The sequence below is a fragment of the Sorex fumeus genome, unplaced genomic scaffold, assembly GCF_029834395.1.
Source record: "Sorex fumeus unplaced genomic scaffold, SorFum_2.1 ptg000093l, whole genome shotgun sequence".
Taxonomy (NCBI): Eukaryota; Metazoa; Chordata; class Mammalia; order Eulipotyphla; family Soricidae; genus Sorex; species Sorex fumeus.
The window spans coordinates 9,583,788-9,602,146 of record NW_026606150.1 but is presented as its reverse complement, the minus strand read 5'-3'; the positions used below and the strand labels follow the sequence as shown (position 1 = coordinate 9,602,146).

Sequence of the window (18,359 nt, the reverse complement as noted above, 5' to 3'; positions counted from 1 at the left end):
CCGGCCGAGAGTCGGTGCAGGGCGGCTGCAAGGCCTCCGGGGAGTGGCCAGGCCAGCCCCAGCCGATCTTTCCCGGGCCGGGCAGTGGGCAGTGATTGGGGTCGGGCATGCCCTCCCCATCAGACGTGCTGCAGGTAGGCCGGGGCGTGGCCACGCTCTGGCCAGGGGGCAGTGGGCGGGCTTCCGCCAGGGCTGGGTCCGGGCTCAGGTGTGGCAGGTGCCGGAGACCTGGGGTCGGGCCCCGGAGTCTGGCGCAGGCTTCGGGCCTGGGCGTCCCCGGAGGCTGGGACCCGAGCCCACCCTCAGGGCCTTCAGTGCGCTGACCGCAGCCAGCTCCTGGTCCAGGACAGGCCCCAGGCTGCCCAGGGCTCGGAGTCGGCGGCCCCGGAACTGGAGCTCTTTGGGGCCCCCGGAGCCCAGGCCTGGCCGCGGAGGAGCCCTGGGCGGGGCGGGGGTCAGCAGGAGACCTGGGGAGACAGGGAGAGGCCTGGTTCTGGACGGAGCCCGGGCAGCACCCTCCAAGCCCCGCGCACCCTGGAGGGACCCCAGGCCTGCAGGCCGCCCCAAGGGCCCACAGGGGCCGCTCCCCCGGAGGGCCAGCTGGCCTGTGGTGGACAATCAGTACCCTGGGCCCTGAGTACCCAGTCCTCCAGCTCCTGGCAGTCCTGCTCCCGCTGCCCCGGCACAGTGCTCATAGAGGGCCCAGCTGGGGCTGGAGCTTCCACTTCAGGGTGGTCAGACACCTCCTCCAGGAAGCCTCCCTGCCTGCTGGATAAGGGGACTCACAGGCGCTCGCCTGCTTGTCAGGCTCCTCACTCCGGAGTGGAGGCCCCAAGCCTCTGCCCGGCCTCTGCTCGTACCCTCCAGCGCTCAGCACCTTCTCGCCCGACACCCAGCCCCCGGGGCAGCGTCCAGACTGGCTGTGAGCACCCACCCCAGGAGATGGTCCCGGTCACTCCCTTCCCGAAGCCAGCCCAGAAAGGGGCCCCTGGTACCTCGTCTGTGGTGGGGGTCCTCCCCTTGCGTGGCAGGTTGGTCACTCCCAGAACCAGGGGCCACGCTTGGGGGCAGAGGGCAGGGTGGTTCCTGCTCTTTGGGCCCACCCCCGGGGCTCTCGAGGGTGGGGTCCACTTCTGGCAGGGAGTCCAGCAGCTTCTGGGGCAGAGGGCTAGGGTGGGGGAGAACAGGCTCAGGCTACTCCCCGGGGACCGACCCCATGAAGTGTGGCCCTGTGATGGCCCCCTGCCCCCGTCTGTCTCCTCCAATGGGGCACCAGCCTGGCCCCCACAGGGCACAGAGGCACATGGACACACACAGACACTCCGACACACACTCAGACACACAGACACACTCAGAGACACACCCAGAAACAGACACACACCCAGGGACAGACACACACCCAGATACAGACACACACACTCAGGCTAACACCCAGAGACAGGAACACACCCAGAGACAGACACACACACTCAGCGACAGACACACACCCAGAGACAGACACACCTAGAGACAGACACACACCCAGGGACAGACACACATACTCAGACATAGATACACACCCAGACACACTCAGAGACATACACACCCAGAGACAGACACACACACTCAGACAGACACACACCCAGAGACAGACACACCCAGGGACAGACACACACACTCAGACACAGACACACACACAGACACACTCAGAGACAGACATACACCCAGAGATAGACACACACCCAGGGACAGACACACTCAGACATAGACACACACACAGACACACTCAGAGACAGACATACACCCAGAGATAGACACACACCCAGGGACAGACACACACTCAGACATACAGACAAACCCAGAGGCAGACACACACTTAGAGACAGACACACACCCAGAAGCTGACACACTCACACACTCAGACACAGACACACACCTTGAGACAGACACACACTCAGAGACACACTTAAACATACAGACACACTCATACAGACACACACTCAGACACACCCAGAGACACCCATCTGTACTTAGAGACCGAGACAGACAGACCCCCAGACACGCAGAGGCACCGACAGACAGTCTGCCCGGGAAGGCGGCCAGCCGGGACGCGGGCCCACGGGCACGCATGCGGCTGGACGGCACCCACCGCAGGCACAGCTCCCGCCAGGCCTGGAGCCCGGCCGTGGCCAGAAGCTCGTGGCTCTCTGCACGCTCAGAGCTGGGGGTGCCAGCACCGGTGGTGGGGCCTCCTGGCTCCTGTGGGCACTGCTCCAGGGGCGCCCAGGCCTGGAGAGGAAAGGGCGGTTTCTGGTCAGTCGGCCGGGACGGGTGGGAGGGCCGAGAGGGGCCAGGAAAGTGGCCCAGCGTGTCCGAGGGGCCCGGGTCTGGCTGCCGGCCGGGGCAGGCCTACCTGGCACTGCCGCCTACGCCGCCAGAGGCCTTTGGTGGGGTTCCCGCAGAGGACGGGGCCAGCTCCTGCAGGAGAGGGCATAGCTGGGCCAGGCTGGAAGTGGGCGGGGGGTCTGCAGGTCAGCTCAGGCTGAGGCAGGGCGTTACCATGGGTGAGGTTGCTGGCGTCCTCCTCGGGGTTGGGGTCCTCGGGGAGCGAGCCGTCACCCAGGGGGCTCCTGGGGACCAGGAGGGAGAGAGGCCGGAGCCTGAGGCTCTCAGGCCAGGACTGCTCAGGGCCAAGTCTCCAGATGGGGGGTCCAGAGGCGTGATCTGCTCAGGAATGAAGAGCAGAGCTTCCTGACCACCGGCCAGAGCCTGGCCCACAGCCCTGACTGCAGAAGCCAGGGACCCCAGCCCCTGACCTCTGTGCTCCGAGGCCTGCAGGCGAGGGTGTGTGTGTGTGTGTGTGTGTGTGTGTGTGTGTGTGTGTATGTGTGTGTGTGCGCGCGCGCGAGCTGGGGACCAAGCAAGCGTCCTGGCCAGCGGTGCTCACACACTGGGGCCCAACGGCCAGGTGGGAAGGACACAGCGAGCGGCTGTCCACCGCTTGGAGGTGAGGACCGGGCAGGGGCTCCCGTGGAGGGAAGGGGCCGCCTACCCAGCCTGGGGAGCCAGGGATCCTGCGCGCTGCTGGCCTTGATGGCCTCCTTCACCATGAGCCAGTCCTCGCCCAGCCTCGGCGTGGCCGGCTCCGTCTGCGTGGCCGGCACCTCGTCCAGCACCTGCAGCTGGGGCAGGAGCCGCCTCACCTCTGCGCGGTAGTTGTACTGCTGCGGCGGCTGCGGGCGGGTGTGGCTTGTTGTCGGCCCCGCCCATACATGGGCGGGGCTATCCGGCTCCACCCACCGGGTGGGGCTTGTAGCGGCCACGCCCATCCTGCACCTGCGCGGCCCCGCCCCGAGCACGCACCTGGGCGGCGGGCCCAGGGCCAGGCCGCAGGCACACGGGGTTGCCCTCCAGTGTGAGCATGGCCAGCCGCGGGCACAGGTGCAGGTAGCGCACCTGGCCCAGCTCCTCCACGCTGTTGCCCTCCAGGTCCAGCACCTCCAGCGTCTCCAGCAGGCACAGCGGGCTGAGGTCTGAGATGTCGTTGTAGGACACGTAGAGCTCCTGCTGCGCGCAGGGGGGGCTCAGCAGGGGAGGGGGCGCCCCTCCCCCCACGGCCCCCTCTCCGCAGACCCACCTTGAGTGCGGGAAAGGAGCCGATGCCGTCCAGGTCACTCAGGCCGCAGCGGGCCAGCCAGAGCACCTGCAGGTGGCCCAGGGAGGTGCCCAGGTCTCTGCGGAGGGCAGGGGGTCTCAGTGCCGGGGACGGGGTGGTCCCGGGTCCCAGCTGGCACGGTGCAGCTGCGAGGTCCTCAGTCCTGGACCTGATTAGCAGATCTGCGAGGGTGGCCGCCTCTATCCCCCGGCTCTGCCCATGTGGATTGCAGTGCTCGGGGGCCAGCTGCCCTGTGCCCAGACCCCACCTTCCCCGCCTCAGGGGACCCTTCTTCCTGCCCCCACCTACCTCCCGACTATCTGGGGGGACACATCCTGTGTCCTTCCCAGCCAATGGGCCCCGGTCTCCCGTTCTCCTGGCCCCCCAATCTCCCCAACCCACCTCTGTGAGGCCCCTACTGGCAGGGGAGCCAACAGCAGGTGGGGGACCCCCACTTCCCGTGGCCACGAATGGGAATGCAGGCTGCGAACCAGGGTTAAGTACGACTGCCCAACACTCAGGAGGAAGGAGGAGGAGGAGGAGAAGGAGGAGGAGGAGGGCGCGTGGGAGCCAGGCCCGTCCCAGGCCACGGGAAAGGGTGACGCCAGAGCTCCCCAGGGGTCCATTGCAGACCTGCGGGGACTGAACTGCCCCGCACCTGAGGAAGGAGCAGCTGCCGGCTTGCAGGTGGGGCCCCAGGGCCACACACGCACACACCACATGGACACACACACTCCACACTCTTACACTCACACCATACATATTCTTACAGACACACTCACATACTCGTAACACATATGAACACATACGCTATACACATGGACAAGTAGTCTCATATAGACTCTTACAGTCACACCACACAACCCTAAAGCACTCACAAACACACAGACTACATGGAAGCACACACACTCACACCACAGACATACACTCACGCACGGACACAGTACTCGCTCACATACTCAGACTCAGATGCTCACAACACACACGGGAGCACACATAATACACTCTCACACCTGGGCACAACACTCTCACACTCATACCATACACTGCCTCACACACACACACACACACACACACTCTCCCACGGGAACACACCCTCATAGCTTATGCGCGCTCACACACACACACTCGCACACTCGCACAACTCACACTCGCACACAGGGCACAATATTCACACATTCTCTTTCCAGCCCTGAGTGTTGGTGCTGGGGACCCTGCATGGTCCGGGACTCGGTGACAGAGAATTCAGGGGTCCCGGCTGAAGAGACAGGGCACTCCTCGAGCTGTCTGACAGCGCACTGTCGGGGCGGGATGGACTGCTGGTGTTGGGGTCTCTGAATGGAATATTTTGTTTGGTGACAAACCCCAAGTTCCCCTTGTCCAATCCCTCTTTCTCTTCCCCTCCATATTCTGCCTTTCTGAACTTTGTTCTTTCCGCTGGCTGACAGGTGAGGGGCAAAGGTGGCATTTGGGGAAGTGCAGAACTGCCCCCTAGTCCAGGCAGGCATCAGGCGCGCCCAGGAGAGGAGTTGCCCCAGCCTCGCCTGTCCTGACTCTGAGCCCTGATCCAGCTTCAGGGGGCGTGCCTCTGGGGGGGTTTCTCTAGGGCCCACCATGGGAGGTCTCTCTAGGGCCCGCCACTGGGGGACTGGTTTCAGCTGGGCAGCAGTGGTTTATTTAATTGAGGCCTCAGATTCTTTTTTTTGTTTGTTTGGCTTTTGGGTCACACCTGGTGATGCTCAGGGCTTACTCCTGGCTCAACAGAATCACTCCGGTTGAGCTCATATAACCATAGGGGGCGCTAGGGATCAAACCCAGCTCAGCTGCATGCAAGACAACTGCCCCCCCCACTTGCCCTGTCACTCTGGCCCGGTAACCCAGATTCTCAAACTGTGGGTCATGGCCCAGTATGAATGTGGGGGTCACGGACCAGCTGGCAACACTAATGAATTTCCGAAAGCGCAAGTGCCCAGATTCCCAATCTCCCGCATCATGAGTGCTAAATGTGTCTGTGTTCACTGGGCTGCGTTGGATTCCTCAGGTGAAAAGGAGTATCACCACGAAGGCAGGCGGGGGTGGAGGTGGGGGGGAGGGAAACTGGAGCACTGGAGGGGGGAAAGGGGAAGGGACGGGGTTGGAACACTGTATGTCTAGAACCCGATCATGGACAGTTTTGTAACTGTGTTTCTCACAGTGATTCCATTTAGAAGAGAATATATATATAATAAATTTTTTTTAAAAGAAAAAGAGTTTTAAGCAGGAAAAGTTTCAGCAGTCCTGGGCTAGACCACGGGAAGCGCCATCATCCACCCAAATCCCCCAGGCCTGATGATAAAGCAGCTGAGGTGACCCTCTGAGTGGCCGCAGCCCCCACCCCACCGCATGCCGGCGATGGTCCAAGGGCAGCCCAGGAGAGAACGTGCCAGCACACAGTGCCACCGTCTCCTGGCCATTTCAGCCACGGAGAACGTTCTAGAATTTCCCCATCTCTGTGCTTAGCTGCCCTGGCTACTGATAGCAGCATCATTTCCTGACATTTGCCGTGCTCAGCACCAGCAGGGAACAGTGGCGTGACCTCAAGGCCACTCTGCTCCTGACCAACTCTGGAGTATGTCTGGGGCCAGTCTCGGGGGATCTGGAGTCTGTGGGTCTTTTCAAAGTTTTTTGGGGGGAGAGCCACACCTGGTGGTGCTCAGGAGTTACTCCTGGCAGTGTTCAGGTGACCAAACGGGATGCCGGGGATGGAACCTGGGTTAGTCACGTGCAAGGTAAATTCTCTCCCCACTGGCCTGGGCTGTGGGGGTCTTATGGAACCTTGGGGGAGCCTCCCAGGGCCTGGGGGTCCCATGGGAGACTGTGTCCACCCACCTCTGCTGACAGGACGGCTGTGGGGACCAGCAGGACCCGGCGCAGCCCCAGAGACCCCCTGCTGGACCCCACAACCCCCGTTCCCTCCCCCCACAAGCCAGTCGTGACTGCCTGACCCCACGCTCGCTCACTTGGTGACATGCCACCCAAGTCTCTCCACGAGACACACATGCCGGAGTAGAGTCCAGCCCCACCACTGTCCAGGCCCTGAGGGGCTGCCAGCAGGAAGCTGCTGGGGTCTCCGCAGGGCAGGCGCGCCCCTCCTGCCACTCCCGCCCAGGACGGGGCCGGAAGGCACTGACCTCACCGAGCCCAGCCGGCTGCCGCTCAGCTTCAGCTGCCTGAGGTTGGGCAGGTGCACCCCTGTGGACACAGGAGAGGGTGGTCTGGGGGTCTCCTCAGCACCCCAAACCCACCATCTGTGTCAGGGCTGCAGGGGGCGTGCGGGGCGGAGGGGGCACGGCAGCCTCCCCTGCGAGGCCCTGGGCACACCCCGGCGGGAGCCCTCACTCCCGGGAAGGCGCTGAGCTGCCCGGAGTGGTCAGTCCTGGAGCGGTGTGTCTCGTGGGCTCGGGACGAGTGCAGAAGAGGCACCGCGGAGTGCGCCCAGAGGCCCGAGCCCAGGGCCAGGTGAGGGCCCGCGCTGGGCTGGTCTTACCGAAGTTGCCCAGGCTGCTCTGGCGGGTGTCAGCACACAGCTCCAGCCGGCTCACCTGGCGCAGGTCATCCACCTGGGCTATCGCCTTCTGCGGGGAGCAGCGAGTCAGCCTGGGCTGCGCCGCCAGGCCGAAGGGCCGGAGGGGGCGCGGCTCGGCTCGCCCCAGGGCCCAGGGGGTTCTGGGCCTTCCCAGGAGTGCCGCCCTGACAGGGGAAGGGGGTGGTCTGGCTCTCGGTGACCTTTTGCCTCAGCAGCTGCCCCGGCTCCCTCCTACCTGGCACCCAGATCCATCTGTACAAAGCACGAGGACAGTCACAAATTCTCCCAGCGTCACTAGACAACCCCCCAGTAGCAGCGGGGCTCATCCCTGGACGGCCCCTGCACTGACGGTGAGCGTGTCCTGCGGTGGGCGTATCTGCACATGGGTGTGTCTGTAGATGGACTTGTCCAGCGAAGGGCGTGCCCGAGAGTGGGCGTGTCCACAAGTGGGCAGGCCTTGCAGTGGGCGTACCCTGTGGTGGGCGTGTCTGCAAGTGGGCGTGCCCTGCAGAGGGCCTATCACGTGTCCTGCGGTGGGTGTGTCTGCAGCGGGCGTGCCTTCAGTGGGCGTGTCTGCAAGTGGCCGTGCCCAGCAGAGGGTCTATCCAGTCGTGGACGCGCCCTGCAGTGCCTGTATCCCATGGTGGGGTTTTCTGCGGCAGGCGGGCGTGTCCTGCGGTGGGCGTATCTGCACATGAGTGTGTCTGCAGATGGACGTGTCCAGCAAAGGGCGTGCCCGAGAGTGGGCGTGCCCGAAAGTGGGCGCGTCAACAAGTGGTTGTGCCCTTCAGTGGGCGTGCCTGCAAGAGGGCGCGCCCTGTGGTGCATGTGTCCACAAGTGGGCAGGCCCTGCAGTGGGCGTACCCTGTGGTGGGCGTGTCTGCAAGTGGGCGTGCCCTGCAGAGGGCCTATCCTGTGTCCTGTGGTGGGTGTGTCTGCAGTGGGCGTGTCTGCAAGTGGGCGTGCCCTGCAGAGGGCCTATCCCGTGTCCTGCGGTGGGTGTGTCTGCAATGGGCGTGTCCCGAAGTGGGCGTGTCCTGCGGTGGGTGTGTCTGCAGTGGGCGTGCCCTGCAGCAGGCCTATCCCGTGTCCCGCAGTGGGCGTGTCCTGCGGTGGGCGTGTCTGCAAGTGGTCGTGCCCTGCAGAGGGTCTATCCCGTGTCCTGCGGTGGGTGTGTCTGCAGTGGGCGTGCCCTGCAGCGGGGTGTCCTGCAGCGGGCCTATCCCGTGTCCCGCAGTGGGCGTGTCCTGAGGTGGGCGTGTCCTGCAGCGGGCCTATCCCGTAGTGGGCGTGTCCTGCGGTGGGCGTGTTCTCTGGGGGGCGTGCCCTGCGGGGCTAGCCTACGGGGAGTGGAGGTGGGACTCAGCAAGGCGTGGCCGGGCTCCAGGCTCCCCTCTCCGGTGGCTGGCGCAGGGGCGCACAGCGGGACAGAGCTCCCGGGGGTGCCTGGAGCTCCGGGCTCGAAGCCTCAGCTGGTTCCGCAGCGCCGGCAGCAGAGGGAGCCGAGAGAGGAGCAGGAGGATGGCCGCGGCAGTGGCTCAAACCCAGCCTGTGGGGGGGAGTGGCCTGGGGGTACGGGGGCGCGCCAGCTTCGAGCCTCCAGGGGGCCGAGGAGCCACAGACAGCACGTGGGCCCGGTCTCTGGAACCATCTGGAACAACCATGCCCTGGCCGCAATGGTTTGCACTCCAGCTGGCAGTGATGGGGAAGGAAGGGGAGAGGGAGCCCCAACCCTCTGTGGTGCATGGCGTGGGCACTCTCGAGGTGGGCAGCTGAGGGCCACGCTGACCTTTACTGCACGGGGCTTCCTGCACGCGCGTTAGGGCCTGCACCACCCCCACCTCTCCAGTGAGACTGCCGTGCCCAGACCCTGCACGAGGGCCTGTGACCCTGGAGTCTGAGCTGTGTCTGTGCCAGGGCCTGTGCGCCCCCTGGTGGGGGGATGCTGGAGGGCTAGGGGCGACCGTGGGCACAGCCCCGCCCTGCAGCGTGCCCTGAGAGGGTGTGCGTGGGGCTGAGCTGGAGGCTGGCACCCACAGCGGGTCCCGGGGGGCACAGGGAGGGGTGTGCTGTTGCCCACGGCAACCAGAGGTGCAGCGTACTTCACGGGGGCACCTCTCACCTGCCTGAGGGGTTTCCCGGGAGAGTCAGGGGTGCCGGCCCTGCAGGGGAGGGTAGGAGGGGCTGCGCTGCCCAGTGGGGGAGAGATCACCCAGGGCAGACCCACACTCCCACCTCCCGGGGCCTCACCCGCAGCCCCCAGCTGCCCTGCATCCTTGGACGCTTGTACGTGGATCACCAGTCTGGGCGGGGGTGGGGGTGGGCACTCAGAACCCCGGGAGGGGCCCCCAAGAACTGCTAGAGAACCTGCTGGGACTCAGGACCATGGCACCCCCAGATTTGGGAGAAAACCCTCACCCTAGAGGCAGACGGAGGAACCCGAGGACTCTGGGGTGTGTGGGGCTCCCCCCCTGCTTGGGGGTCACTTCCCTGGGGGCCGTGGAGGGGGGGGGTCCCTGGTGCCATCTCACACACTGGAGGCTCTGGCCCAGGGGAATGTGTCACAAGGCACCGGGGCTGGGTCGTGACGGGGCAGAACCGGGACGGCAGCGGTGAGCCCACTCGCCCGACGCCACCGCCAGCCTGTGTGTGTGTCCGCTCCCACTCACCAGCCGGGCAGGCGACAGGCTGTCCTCCATCAGCAGCTCGCCCAGGCCACCCAGAGGGCTGCCCTCGTCCTTGCTCTGTGGGCGGGGGTTGTGCCAGCCCTGCCAGCCCAGCTCCCGCACTCGGACACGGGCCGTGCTGGGCCGAGGCCCGGGGACGCTGTCCCAGGCCAGGTCCATGAGCATCCAACCTGGCAGGGACAGAGGGTTCAGCCCTGGAGCCTGTGTCCGGCCTTTGGCCCTGACCCCCTGGCCCTGTCTGGCTCCCCTGAAGGCTCTGGGCTGCTGATGGCTGTAGACCCAATGCCCCCGCTGCCCACTGCCCCTCTGCCAGGGCTCACAGGACAGGTGCCGACCCCAGGGAGGCAGAGTCGAGACTCAGGTGGGGGTTCCCTCGCCGCACTCCTGTGACCACTATGTTACGCTCCTGCAGTTGGGGGCCTCAGGGCTGGGCCTGACCAGGGCACCCCTCCCCCATGCCTGCTGAGCCCCTCACCTGGGGGGGGCTGCCTTCTTCCACCGGGCGTCAAACATCCGGGCAAGAGGGTGGCATGTGGCCCCAGGGGTCACCTTCGAGAAAGAGGGGGCTGTCAAGTCACAGCCCACAGCCGAGAGGCAGCAGGGACTGTCTGCCGGCCTGCCCTTGGCCCCTCAATCATGCGCCTGGGGACCTGGCTGAGGGTGAGGAAGACCTGAGCCCCCAGGTCCTGGAGTCCCTGCACCCACTTGCTGGCTTTGCTCTATTTTTGGGGGGGCACACCCCACGTGCCCAGGGATCACTCCTGGTGGTACTGGGGGATCATCCGTGCCAGTGAGTGCTAGGCTGTATTGCTGCTGTGCTGTTGCTCACGCTCCTGCCCTTAGATGCCAATGAGTGGCCCAGACCTTTGCAGGGGAGGCCTGGAGCATGCCTGCAGGCCCTGTGCCCACCCACTGTCCCCCGAGCCCAGTGAGCATGGTGTGTGAGGCAACGGGGCTCACTTTCTCAGAGGCTGCTCCGAGGCTCAAGCCAGGGCTGTGGGCAGGGGCTCTGCTGAGCAGACGGTGGCGGGTGGGCCTGTAGCCGCCTCTGGAGAGTGACCGGCCCTGAGGTCAGGAGGGGACGCCTTGCAGCCTGCCCCAATAGGCTTCCAGCAGGATCTTTCCAGAGATTTCTGTTGCTTGCGGGAGCCCCAAGTTCCCAGGAGGAACCCCCGCCCGGGGGGGTCAGCAGAGAGCCCACTGCTTCTTCCCTCTGGGGCGCCAGCCAGACCCTGGGGCCCACGCAGGGTTCCCAGCAGCCCTGTGTGTGTGTGTGTGGGGGGTCAGCAGGTGGCCCTCCGGTTCCCATCCCTGTCTGTCCTTCTCCAGCCCTCGGCGCAGGGCCTGCTCTCACCCATCTCCCCCTTCCCCGCGGACGCACCCCAGCGCTCAGCTCTCACCTGGGGGGTCGGCCCGGGTGGCCCTGGCCTGGGGGCTCGGCCCTGGAGCCCACCGGCGCAGGGCACTCCCTGGGACTCCTTCGGGCCGCGGTGTTAAGGGGCCCGAGCGCCATGGCAACGGGGCGGGGCCTCGTTTGCATAATCAAATATTCATGTCCCGGGAGCGCGCGGGCCCCGCCACGCCCCTTAGCAACGGTTGCCAGGGCAGGCCGGGGCGGGGGCGGGGGGGCGCCGCCAAACCCAGGCGCCTCGCTCGCGCGCGCGCGCGCGTGGGCACCCCTCGGGTGCGGAGGGGAGACGCCAGCGCAGACCCGGCGGGAGCAAGGGGGCCCGGACCCACCCCGCGAGGGGCTCCCCGGAGGAGGCGGAGGGGCGCTGCACCCCGGGCCCCCGCGAGGCCCCGCCGGGCTGGCCCGGGGTGCGGGGCCTGAGCGCGGCTGCCCCGTCCGCGCCCGCGAGCGCAGGCCGTGTTTACGCGTGGCTCTGGCATGCTCGGAGAGTGGGAAAGTTAAAACTTGCCGCCCGAGCGGCCCCGGGGGAGCTGGGCGGGGGAGGCGGCCGTCACCTCCCCGCGGCCACCCGGGGGTGCACTGGCCGGGGGCGCCGGGGCCCGCGAGCCCGGTCCCGCGGGGGCGCGGTTCCAGCCGAGGGAGCCGGCGCCCCGTCCAGCCTGGGCCGCCCCGGCGCCCCGCGCTCCCGCCCAGGCCCCGGGCGGCGCTCCGGCCTCGCCCGCGGTGCCCTCCGGACCCCAGCCGCGGGCGCCCAGGCGCCGCTCGGGAGCGCTCGGGCAGGCCGGGGCCGCGGGCGGGGCCGCGCCGGGTCCGAGCGGGCCCGGGCCCCCGCGCACGGGCCAGGGCTTCTCGCGGCCCGGCCGGCCCCGAAGCGCCGTCGGTCCACGCCCGCCGAGCCGGTGCCCGGCAGAGCCCAGCCCCCAGGCCGCGGCCCACGAGGGCCACCCGGCCGGGCACCACCCTCGCGCGACTCCCGGAAGCCCCGCCCCGCCGCCGCGCCTGACGGGCGGGCCGCTCGGCCAACCGGGCGGCGGGGGCGGGCCGGCCCGGGGGCGGGCCCCGCGCGCGCGGCCAATGGCGGGCGGCGCCCGGCTGACGGACGGGCGCGGGGCGGGGCGTGCGCGGGCCCGGCCGAGTGTCCGCCGCCCGCGCCCCGCCGCCCGCAGCCCGAGCCGCACCCGCCGCGGACGGAGCCCATGCGCCGGCCGCGCCGCGCGCCCCGGCCCCGGCCCCCGTCCCCGCGCCGGCCCCGGCCCCGGCCCGGGGAGCAGTCGCGCCAGTGAGCGGTGAGTGCGGCGGGGGGCGGCGGGCCGGGCCGGGGCGCGCGGCGGGGCCGCACCCAGCTGTCCCCGGGCCGGGGCGCGGGCGCGCGGGGGCGCAGGTGAGCGGCGGCGGGCGCGGCCGCGGGGCCTCGCGGGCCGGGGGCGGCCCCGGGGACCCTCCGGGGGGCGCCGTCCCACCCACGCGGCGGCCGGGCGTTGGGGACCCCCGCGGGGGCCGGCCCGGCCGGGCGGCGCCGCCTCACCTGCCCCGGCGCTCTCCGCGCCCCCGCGCCCCAAGTTGTGCGCGCCGAGCCGGGGGCGCGTGCCGCCGCGGGGCGGGGGCCGGGCCGGGCCGGGGCCGCGCTGCCCGCGGCCTGGCCCCGACCTGCCCGGGCTCGCCGCGCGCCCCGCCTCGGCCCGACCTGCTCCCGTCGGAGCGCGCCGGCCACCGGGCCCGCCGCCGCCGCCCGCGTTCTGCCGACCCAGCAACTTCTAATTCGGGTGCGCGGCCGGGAGAGCGCAGCTGCCCGCCCGCCGCGCGCACGTGCGGCCGGCTCAGCGGGACGGACTTCCCCGCAGGTGGGCAGGAGACCCCCGCCGCGCGCACACACGCGCGCCCCCGCTCCTGCGCCCGCGAGGAACCATGACGGAGTACAAGCTGGTGGTGGTGGGCGCCGGCGGCGTGGGCAAGAGCGCGCTGACCATCCAGCTCATCCAGAACCACTTCGTGGACGAGTACGACCCCACGATCGAGGTGAGCGGCGCGGACCCCCTGCCGGGGGCCGGCGGGCCGTGCCCCGGGCCCTGCCCAGCCCCCGATGACCCGCCGCCTCCCGCAGGACTCGTACCGGAAGCAGGTGGTCATCGACGGGGAGACGTGCCTGCTGGACATCCTGGACACGGCGGGCCAGGAGGAGTACAGCGCCATGCGGGACCAGTACATGCGCACCGGGGAGGGCTTCCTCTGCGTGTTCGCCATCAACAACGCCAAGTCCTTCGAGGACATTCACCAGTACCGGTGAGGCCGCCTGGCCGGCCTCGGCCGCCCCAGTGCTCGCCCTCGCACCCATGCCCAGTGCTCACCTGGCGTCCTGCTCCAGAACTCTCCCTTGGCACCCTGCCCCCAGCGTTCACTCTCGGCTCCGCTCTTCCAGTGCTCACCCTCAGTACCCCTCCCCAGTGCTCCCCTTCAATGCCCTGCCCCCGTGCTCAATCTCCATGTCTTTCAGGGCTCACCCTTGACAGCCCGTCCCCAGTGCCCGCTCCATGACACCCTGCCCCAGTGCTCACCCTCGACGCCCTACCCACAGTGCTCATCCTCCACTCCCTCTTCAGGATTTGCCCTGGATGCCCTCCCCTGGTGCTTGCCTGCAGCATCCCACCCCAGTGCTCGCCCTTGATGCCCTCCCTTCAGTGCTCACTCAACATCTCACCCCTCGGTGCTCATCCTCAGTGCCCCACCTACAGTGCTCACCTTTGGCATCCCACCTCCAGTGGCCGCCCCATGATGCCTCGTTCGCAGTGCTCTCAACCTCAGTGCCTCTCTCTTTTTTTTTTTTGCTTTTTGGGTCACACCTGGCAACACACAGGGGTTCCTCCTGGCTCTGCACTCAGGAATCACTCCTGGCGGTGCTCAGGGGACCCTATGGGATGCTGGGAATCGAACCCGGGTCGGCCGCGAGCGAGCCAAAGGCCCTCCCCGCTGTGCTGTCGCTCCAGCCCCAGTGCCTCTTTTTCAGGGCTCGCCCTTGGCAGCCCATCCCCAGTGCCTACCCCATGATGTCCCGCCCCCCAGTGCTCACCCTCCACTCCCTCTTCAGAATTTGCCCTCGGTGCCCTCCGCTAGTGCTCACCCTCGACGCCCCCCTCCCCAGTGCTCGCTCTCAGCCTCTCAGCCCAGTGCCCGCCCAGGATGCCCCGCCCTGCCCCACCCCTCCCCTCACCCTTCTGGCCGCAGCCGCTCACTGCCGCCTCCACGCAGGGAGCAGATCAAACGCGTGAAGGACTCGGACGACGTGCCCACCGTGCTGGTGGGGAACAAGTGTGACCTGGCCGCGCGTACCGTGGAGTCGCGGCAGGCGCAGGACCTGGCGCGCAGCTACGGCATCCCCTACATCGAGACGTCGGCCAAGACGCGCCAGGTGAGTGCCGGCCCGGGCCGCAGGCAGCTAGGGACCCCGCCGGGAGGGGGCAGTGCTCATCCCCTCTCCCTCCACACAGGGCCCCCGCTCTGGCTCTGGCTCCAGCTCCGGGACCCCCGGGACCCAGCGGCCCCTGGCTCTGTAAGTCTCCCCAGCCTGCAGGGCAGCGAGGGCGGCCAGGGCCGGGGTCTGGGCTGACACGCTCCGCGGGGAGGTGGACGTCCCTGGAGAGAGCTGCCCTGAGCCAGGCCGGAGCGGTCACCCGGGGCCCCCAGCTCCCAGACAGCCCACGGCCCCGGCCCCTAGCGAGCCAGCGGGTCAGAGACGGGAGCAGAGCCGGGCGCGGGGCGTCGTCCCGGGGATGAGCAGGACACCTGCAGGATGAGCACCTGAGGGGTCGCACGGGGAGCTCGGTGTCCCACGAGGGCCCCCGCAGAGCCGCCCTGAGCTGCTGCTCCTCCGCAGGGCGTGGAGGATGCCTTCTACACACTGGTGCGAGAGATCCGCCTGCACAAGGCCCGCAAGCTGAGCCCGCCCGACGAGGGCGGCCCGGGCTGCACCAGCTGCCGCTGCCTGCTCTCCTAGCCCCGCCGCGGGAGGGCGCCCTCGCCCTCGGCCCCGCCCAAGGAGGGCCTGGCCCCGCCCACGAAGGACCTTCCGGCCCCGCCCACGAAGGACCTACTCCTGGCCCCGCCCACGAGGGCCTTCTGGCCCCGCCCACCAAGCAAGGACCATCTCTTGGCCCCGCCCACGCCCACGGAGGAGGCCGTGTCCCCTCCTTGCCGGGTCCAGAACTCAAGCCTCCAAGGACGCTTTGCACAGACTGTGGGGTCTGCAGCCGCGGGCCCGCTGTCCCGGCCTGGGGGGCACAGGCTGAGTCGCAGTAAATTATTGGATGGTCTTGACCGGTTCTGGCTGAGGAGGGGGCTGGGGCGCCTGTGGGCGTGGCTTAGTCGCCCCCTGGGCAGAGCTCGGGGCCGTGTGGGAGGGGATCGGACTGCCTAGGCACAAAGTGGAGTGGCCAAGGGGCAACGAGCCCCTGTGGGCACGGGCCTAGGCTGAGGGGTGACCCACTGGCCCTGTCCCCCTTCATGGGGGTTTGTCTGGACGCCAGATCTAGCTGCCACCCAGCTGCCCGGCGGCGCCGATCCCAGCCCCTGCCGGGCACCCTGTGAGGAGGTGACAGACCAGCTCAGGTGCCTCCGTCACCCTGTGAAGGCCCCTAGTGTTTGGCTTCCCTGAGACTGAGGCATAGTGGATGGGGGGAGCAGGCCAGCAGGGGGAGGACACACCCTAACCTGTATCTCTGGAAGGCTTGTCTAGAGCACCCCGCTGTGTTCACTGACCCAGTGTCCACACCCAGGTGACCCATCACTGCCCTGACCCTGTGTCCACTCCCAGGGCCTCCATCACTGTCCTAACCCAATGTCCACACCCAGGTCCCCCCGTCACTGCCCTCACACAGTGTCCACACCCAGGTGACCCTGTCACTGAGCTGGTGTCCACCCCCAAGAGCCCCCTTGCATGGAGACAGCGCCCATCGCTGCATCCTGCCCTTTGCCCTTGCTCCTGTCCAGCTGGTGGTGTGGACGGTGTCCAGCCACCTCTCTCAGTGCTGTTGGCGCTTTCTCGCAGGTGTGGGTCTCTGCCTGCATAGTGGGCGTTTGTCCGGGCTCGTGGACAGGGCCTTGGACATGTGGAGGGGTCTCCTGTCATGCTGCAAGCAGGTCGGGGTCCTGACGTGCTGGGCCTGACCCCTGTCCACGTTCTTTGCGCGTTGCTCGGGGGTGCGCCCTGTTTTGTGGCAGGCCAGCGGCCGCCTTCTCAGGCCCAGACCTCGCACAGCCAGGGGCGTGACGGGAACAGACCAGGCCCACTCAGGCCCGCGCCGGCCAGACAGACACGGACTGAAATGAAACTGTCTTGGGGACGACATGCTGGGACGGTGGTGTTGCGGCCACTTAGCCACGGGGTTTGGTCTGCAGCAAGGGCACAGCTGGGAGGGCGCGGGCCTTGCATGTAGCCAACCTGGGTTCGAGCCCCAGAATCCCGTGTAGTGCCCTGAGCACCGCCAGGAGGGATCCTTGAGCATAGAGGCAGGGTAAACCCTGAGCTCTACTGGGTGTCCCCTGCCCCCTCATCCCCCAGAAATCAGGACAGGGGCTGGGAGGTGGCTCATGCCGGAGCTCTCACCATCGGGGACACGGCCCTGGGCACCACAGGCCTGTGTCAGTCCCTTGCACCAGCCCAAGGGCTGCAGGTGTGGCCTCCCAGCCTTCGTGCCAGCCTGGCCGAGGGAAGGGAGTGATTTTATGCAGAGGCTGGACATGCCTGGCCAGCAGGGAGGAGAAAAAGGAAGGCTCTCAGGACTGGCTCCTGCTCCGCGGGGGTTGGGTCCTTACAGGATGCAGGATCGAACCTGGGTCAGCCAAGTCAAGGGCCTTCCATGCTGTTCTAGTGCTCTGGCCCCAAATAAGACTTTTTTTTAAAGCATAGACTTCAAACACATGGGGCTGGAGAGAGAGCACAGCAGGTAGGGCGTTTGCCTTGCACGCGGCCAACCCGAGTTCGATTCCCAGCATCACATAGGGTCCCCTGAGCACCACCAGGAGTAACTCCTGAGTACAGAGCCAGGAGAACCCCTGTGCATTGCTGGGTATGACCCAAAAAGAAAAAAAAATTCAAGAATGATTGTGTCAGAAGAACCAGGGCCAAACTGGCCAGGAGCTGGGTAGGAAGGCAGAGAACGGGGTGTGGGAGCTAATCCGATGTGGGGAGCAGGGCCCGAGCGGTAGCATGGCAGGTGAGCGCTGTCCTTGCACACGGCCAGCCGCAGGCGTCCCATACGGTCCCCCATGCGCCGCCAGGAGTAAGCCCTGAGCAGCTTTGGGGGTGGACCCAAGGGAGTAAAAGTGGGGGAGCAGAGAGTTGGGTGAGAGGAGAGAGGACAAAGTGGGCAGTAGAGGCAGAGCGTACGGAGACGCGGGTACAGGCGAAGGTGTGGATGGTGACGGAGCTGAGCGTGTAGACGTGGGCATGGGTGAGGGTATGGACGGGCTGTCAGTGGGGGCAGAGGGAAGGGGTAACGAGGCTGTGGGAAAGGGCGGAAGCGGGAAGTGCGGCATGTTCGTGGGTGTAGACGTGGTGTGGAGAGGGTCATGTGGGGGTGCAGAAAGGGCGGCGATGTGGGTGGAGGTGTGCGAGACGAGGGTGAATGTTTGTGGGTGTAGCTGAGGATGTAGGGACAGGTTTAAACTAGGGTGTACACAAAAGTGTAGATGCGGGTGTAGAGTGGCTGTAGAGACGGGTGTGGTGAGGAACCAGGTGTTCGTTGTGGGTGTAGAGGCGGGTATAGGTGAGGGCGTGGCCGAGGGTTTAGACGCGGCTGTAGATGAGGGTGTGGGTGAGGACGGAGACGTTTGTGGGTGTGGGTGAGGGTGAGCGTATGGATCGAGTGTCGAGTGGCTGTGGGGAAGGGTGTCGTGAGGATCTAGATGCTTCTTGTTGCGGGGGTGTGCGGAGGTCTGGATGAGGGTGTGTGTGGGTGTAGGCGAAGATGTTTGCAGGTGGGGTCCAGATGTGGGTGTAGACGAGGGTGTGGGCGGAGATGTGGGTGGAGACGTGGGGCGAGCTGAGGTTGCCGATTAGGACGTAGGTTT

At 67.2% G+C, this 18,359-nt stretch overlaps 2 protein-coding genes across 3 annotated transcripts; one reads left to right on the top strand and one right to left on the bottom strand.

Moving 5' to 3' along the window:
• Nucleotides 1-204: 204 nt before the first annotated feature.
• On the bottom strand, nucleotides 205-11,352 carry LRRC56 (leucine rich repeat containing 56). The gene is made up of 12 exons (XM_056131598.1): nucleotides 11,287-11,352; nucleotides 9,869-10,056; nucleotides 7,161-7,248; nucleotides 6,805-6,865; nucleotides 3,617-3,713; nucleotides 3,343-3,543; nucleotides 3,032-3,212; nucleotides 2,539-2,703; nucleotides 2,393-2,457; nucleotides 2,129-2,268; nucleotides 996-1,168; nucleotides 205-467 (listed from the first exon to the last, which is right to left on the bottom strand). The coding sequence occupies exons 2-12, from the start codon at nucleotides 10,049-10,051 to the stop codon at nucleotides 205-207; spliced, it is 1,617 nt and encodes a 538-aa protein (XP_055987573.1). The 5' UTR covers nucleotides 10,052-10,056; nucleotides 11,287-11,352.
• A 1,798-nt stretch (nucleotides 11,353-13,150) lies between these two features.
• On the top strand, nucleotides 13,151-15,601 carry HRAS (HRas proto-oncogene, GTPase). Of its 2 annotated transcripts, none has more exons than XM_056131886.1 (4): nucleotides 13,151-13,313; nucleotides 13,399-13,577; nucleotides 14,541-14,700; nucleotides 14,780-14,927. In XM_056131886.1, the coding sequence occupies exons 1-4, from the start codon at nucleotides 13,203-13,205 to the stop codon at nucleotides 14,843-14,845; spliced, it is 516 nt and encodes a 171-aa protein (XP_055987861.1). In that variant the 5' UTR covers nucleotides 13,151-13,202; the 3' UTR covers nucleotides 14,846-14,927. The 2 variants fall into 2 exon arrangements, with proteins under 2 accessions (XP_055987861.1, XP_055987860.1); XM_056131885.1 differs by lacking the exon at nucleotides 14,780-14,927 and adding an exon at nucleotides 15,166-15,601 and having other exon boundaries at nucleotides 13,154-13,313.
• Nucleotides 15,602-18,359: the final 2,758 nt, after the last annotated feature.

Coding starts and splice junctions, on each gene's coding strand:
- LRRC56 (XM_056131598.1), bottom strand. CDS start 10,051: ATGCTCATGGACCTGGCCTGGGACAGCGTCCCCGGGCCTCGGCCCAGC. Junction 2,458..2,538: donor CGCCAGCAACCTCACCCATG/GTAACGCCCTGC, acceptor CCTCTCCTGCAG/GAGCTGGCCCCGTCCTCTGC. Junction 1,169..2,128: donor TGGCGGGAGCTGTGCCTGCG/GTGGGTGCCGTC, acceptor CCCCCACCCTAG/CCCTCTGCCCCAGAAGCTGC.
- HRAS (XM_056131885.1), top strand. CDS start 13,203: ATGACGGAGTACAAGCTGGTGGTGGTGGGCGCCGGCGGCGTGGGCAAG. Junction 13,314..13,398: donor AGTACGACCCCACGATCGAG/GTGAGCGGCGCG, acceptor CGCCTCCCGCAG/GACTCGTACCGGAAGCAGGT. Junction 14,701..15,165: donor CGTCGGCCAAGACGCGCCAG/GTGAGTGCCGGC, acceptor GCTCCTCCGCAG/GGCGTGGAGGATGCCTTCTA.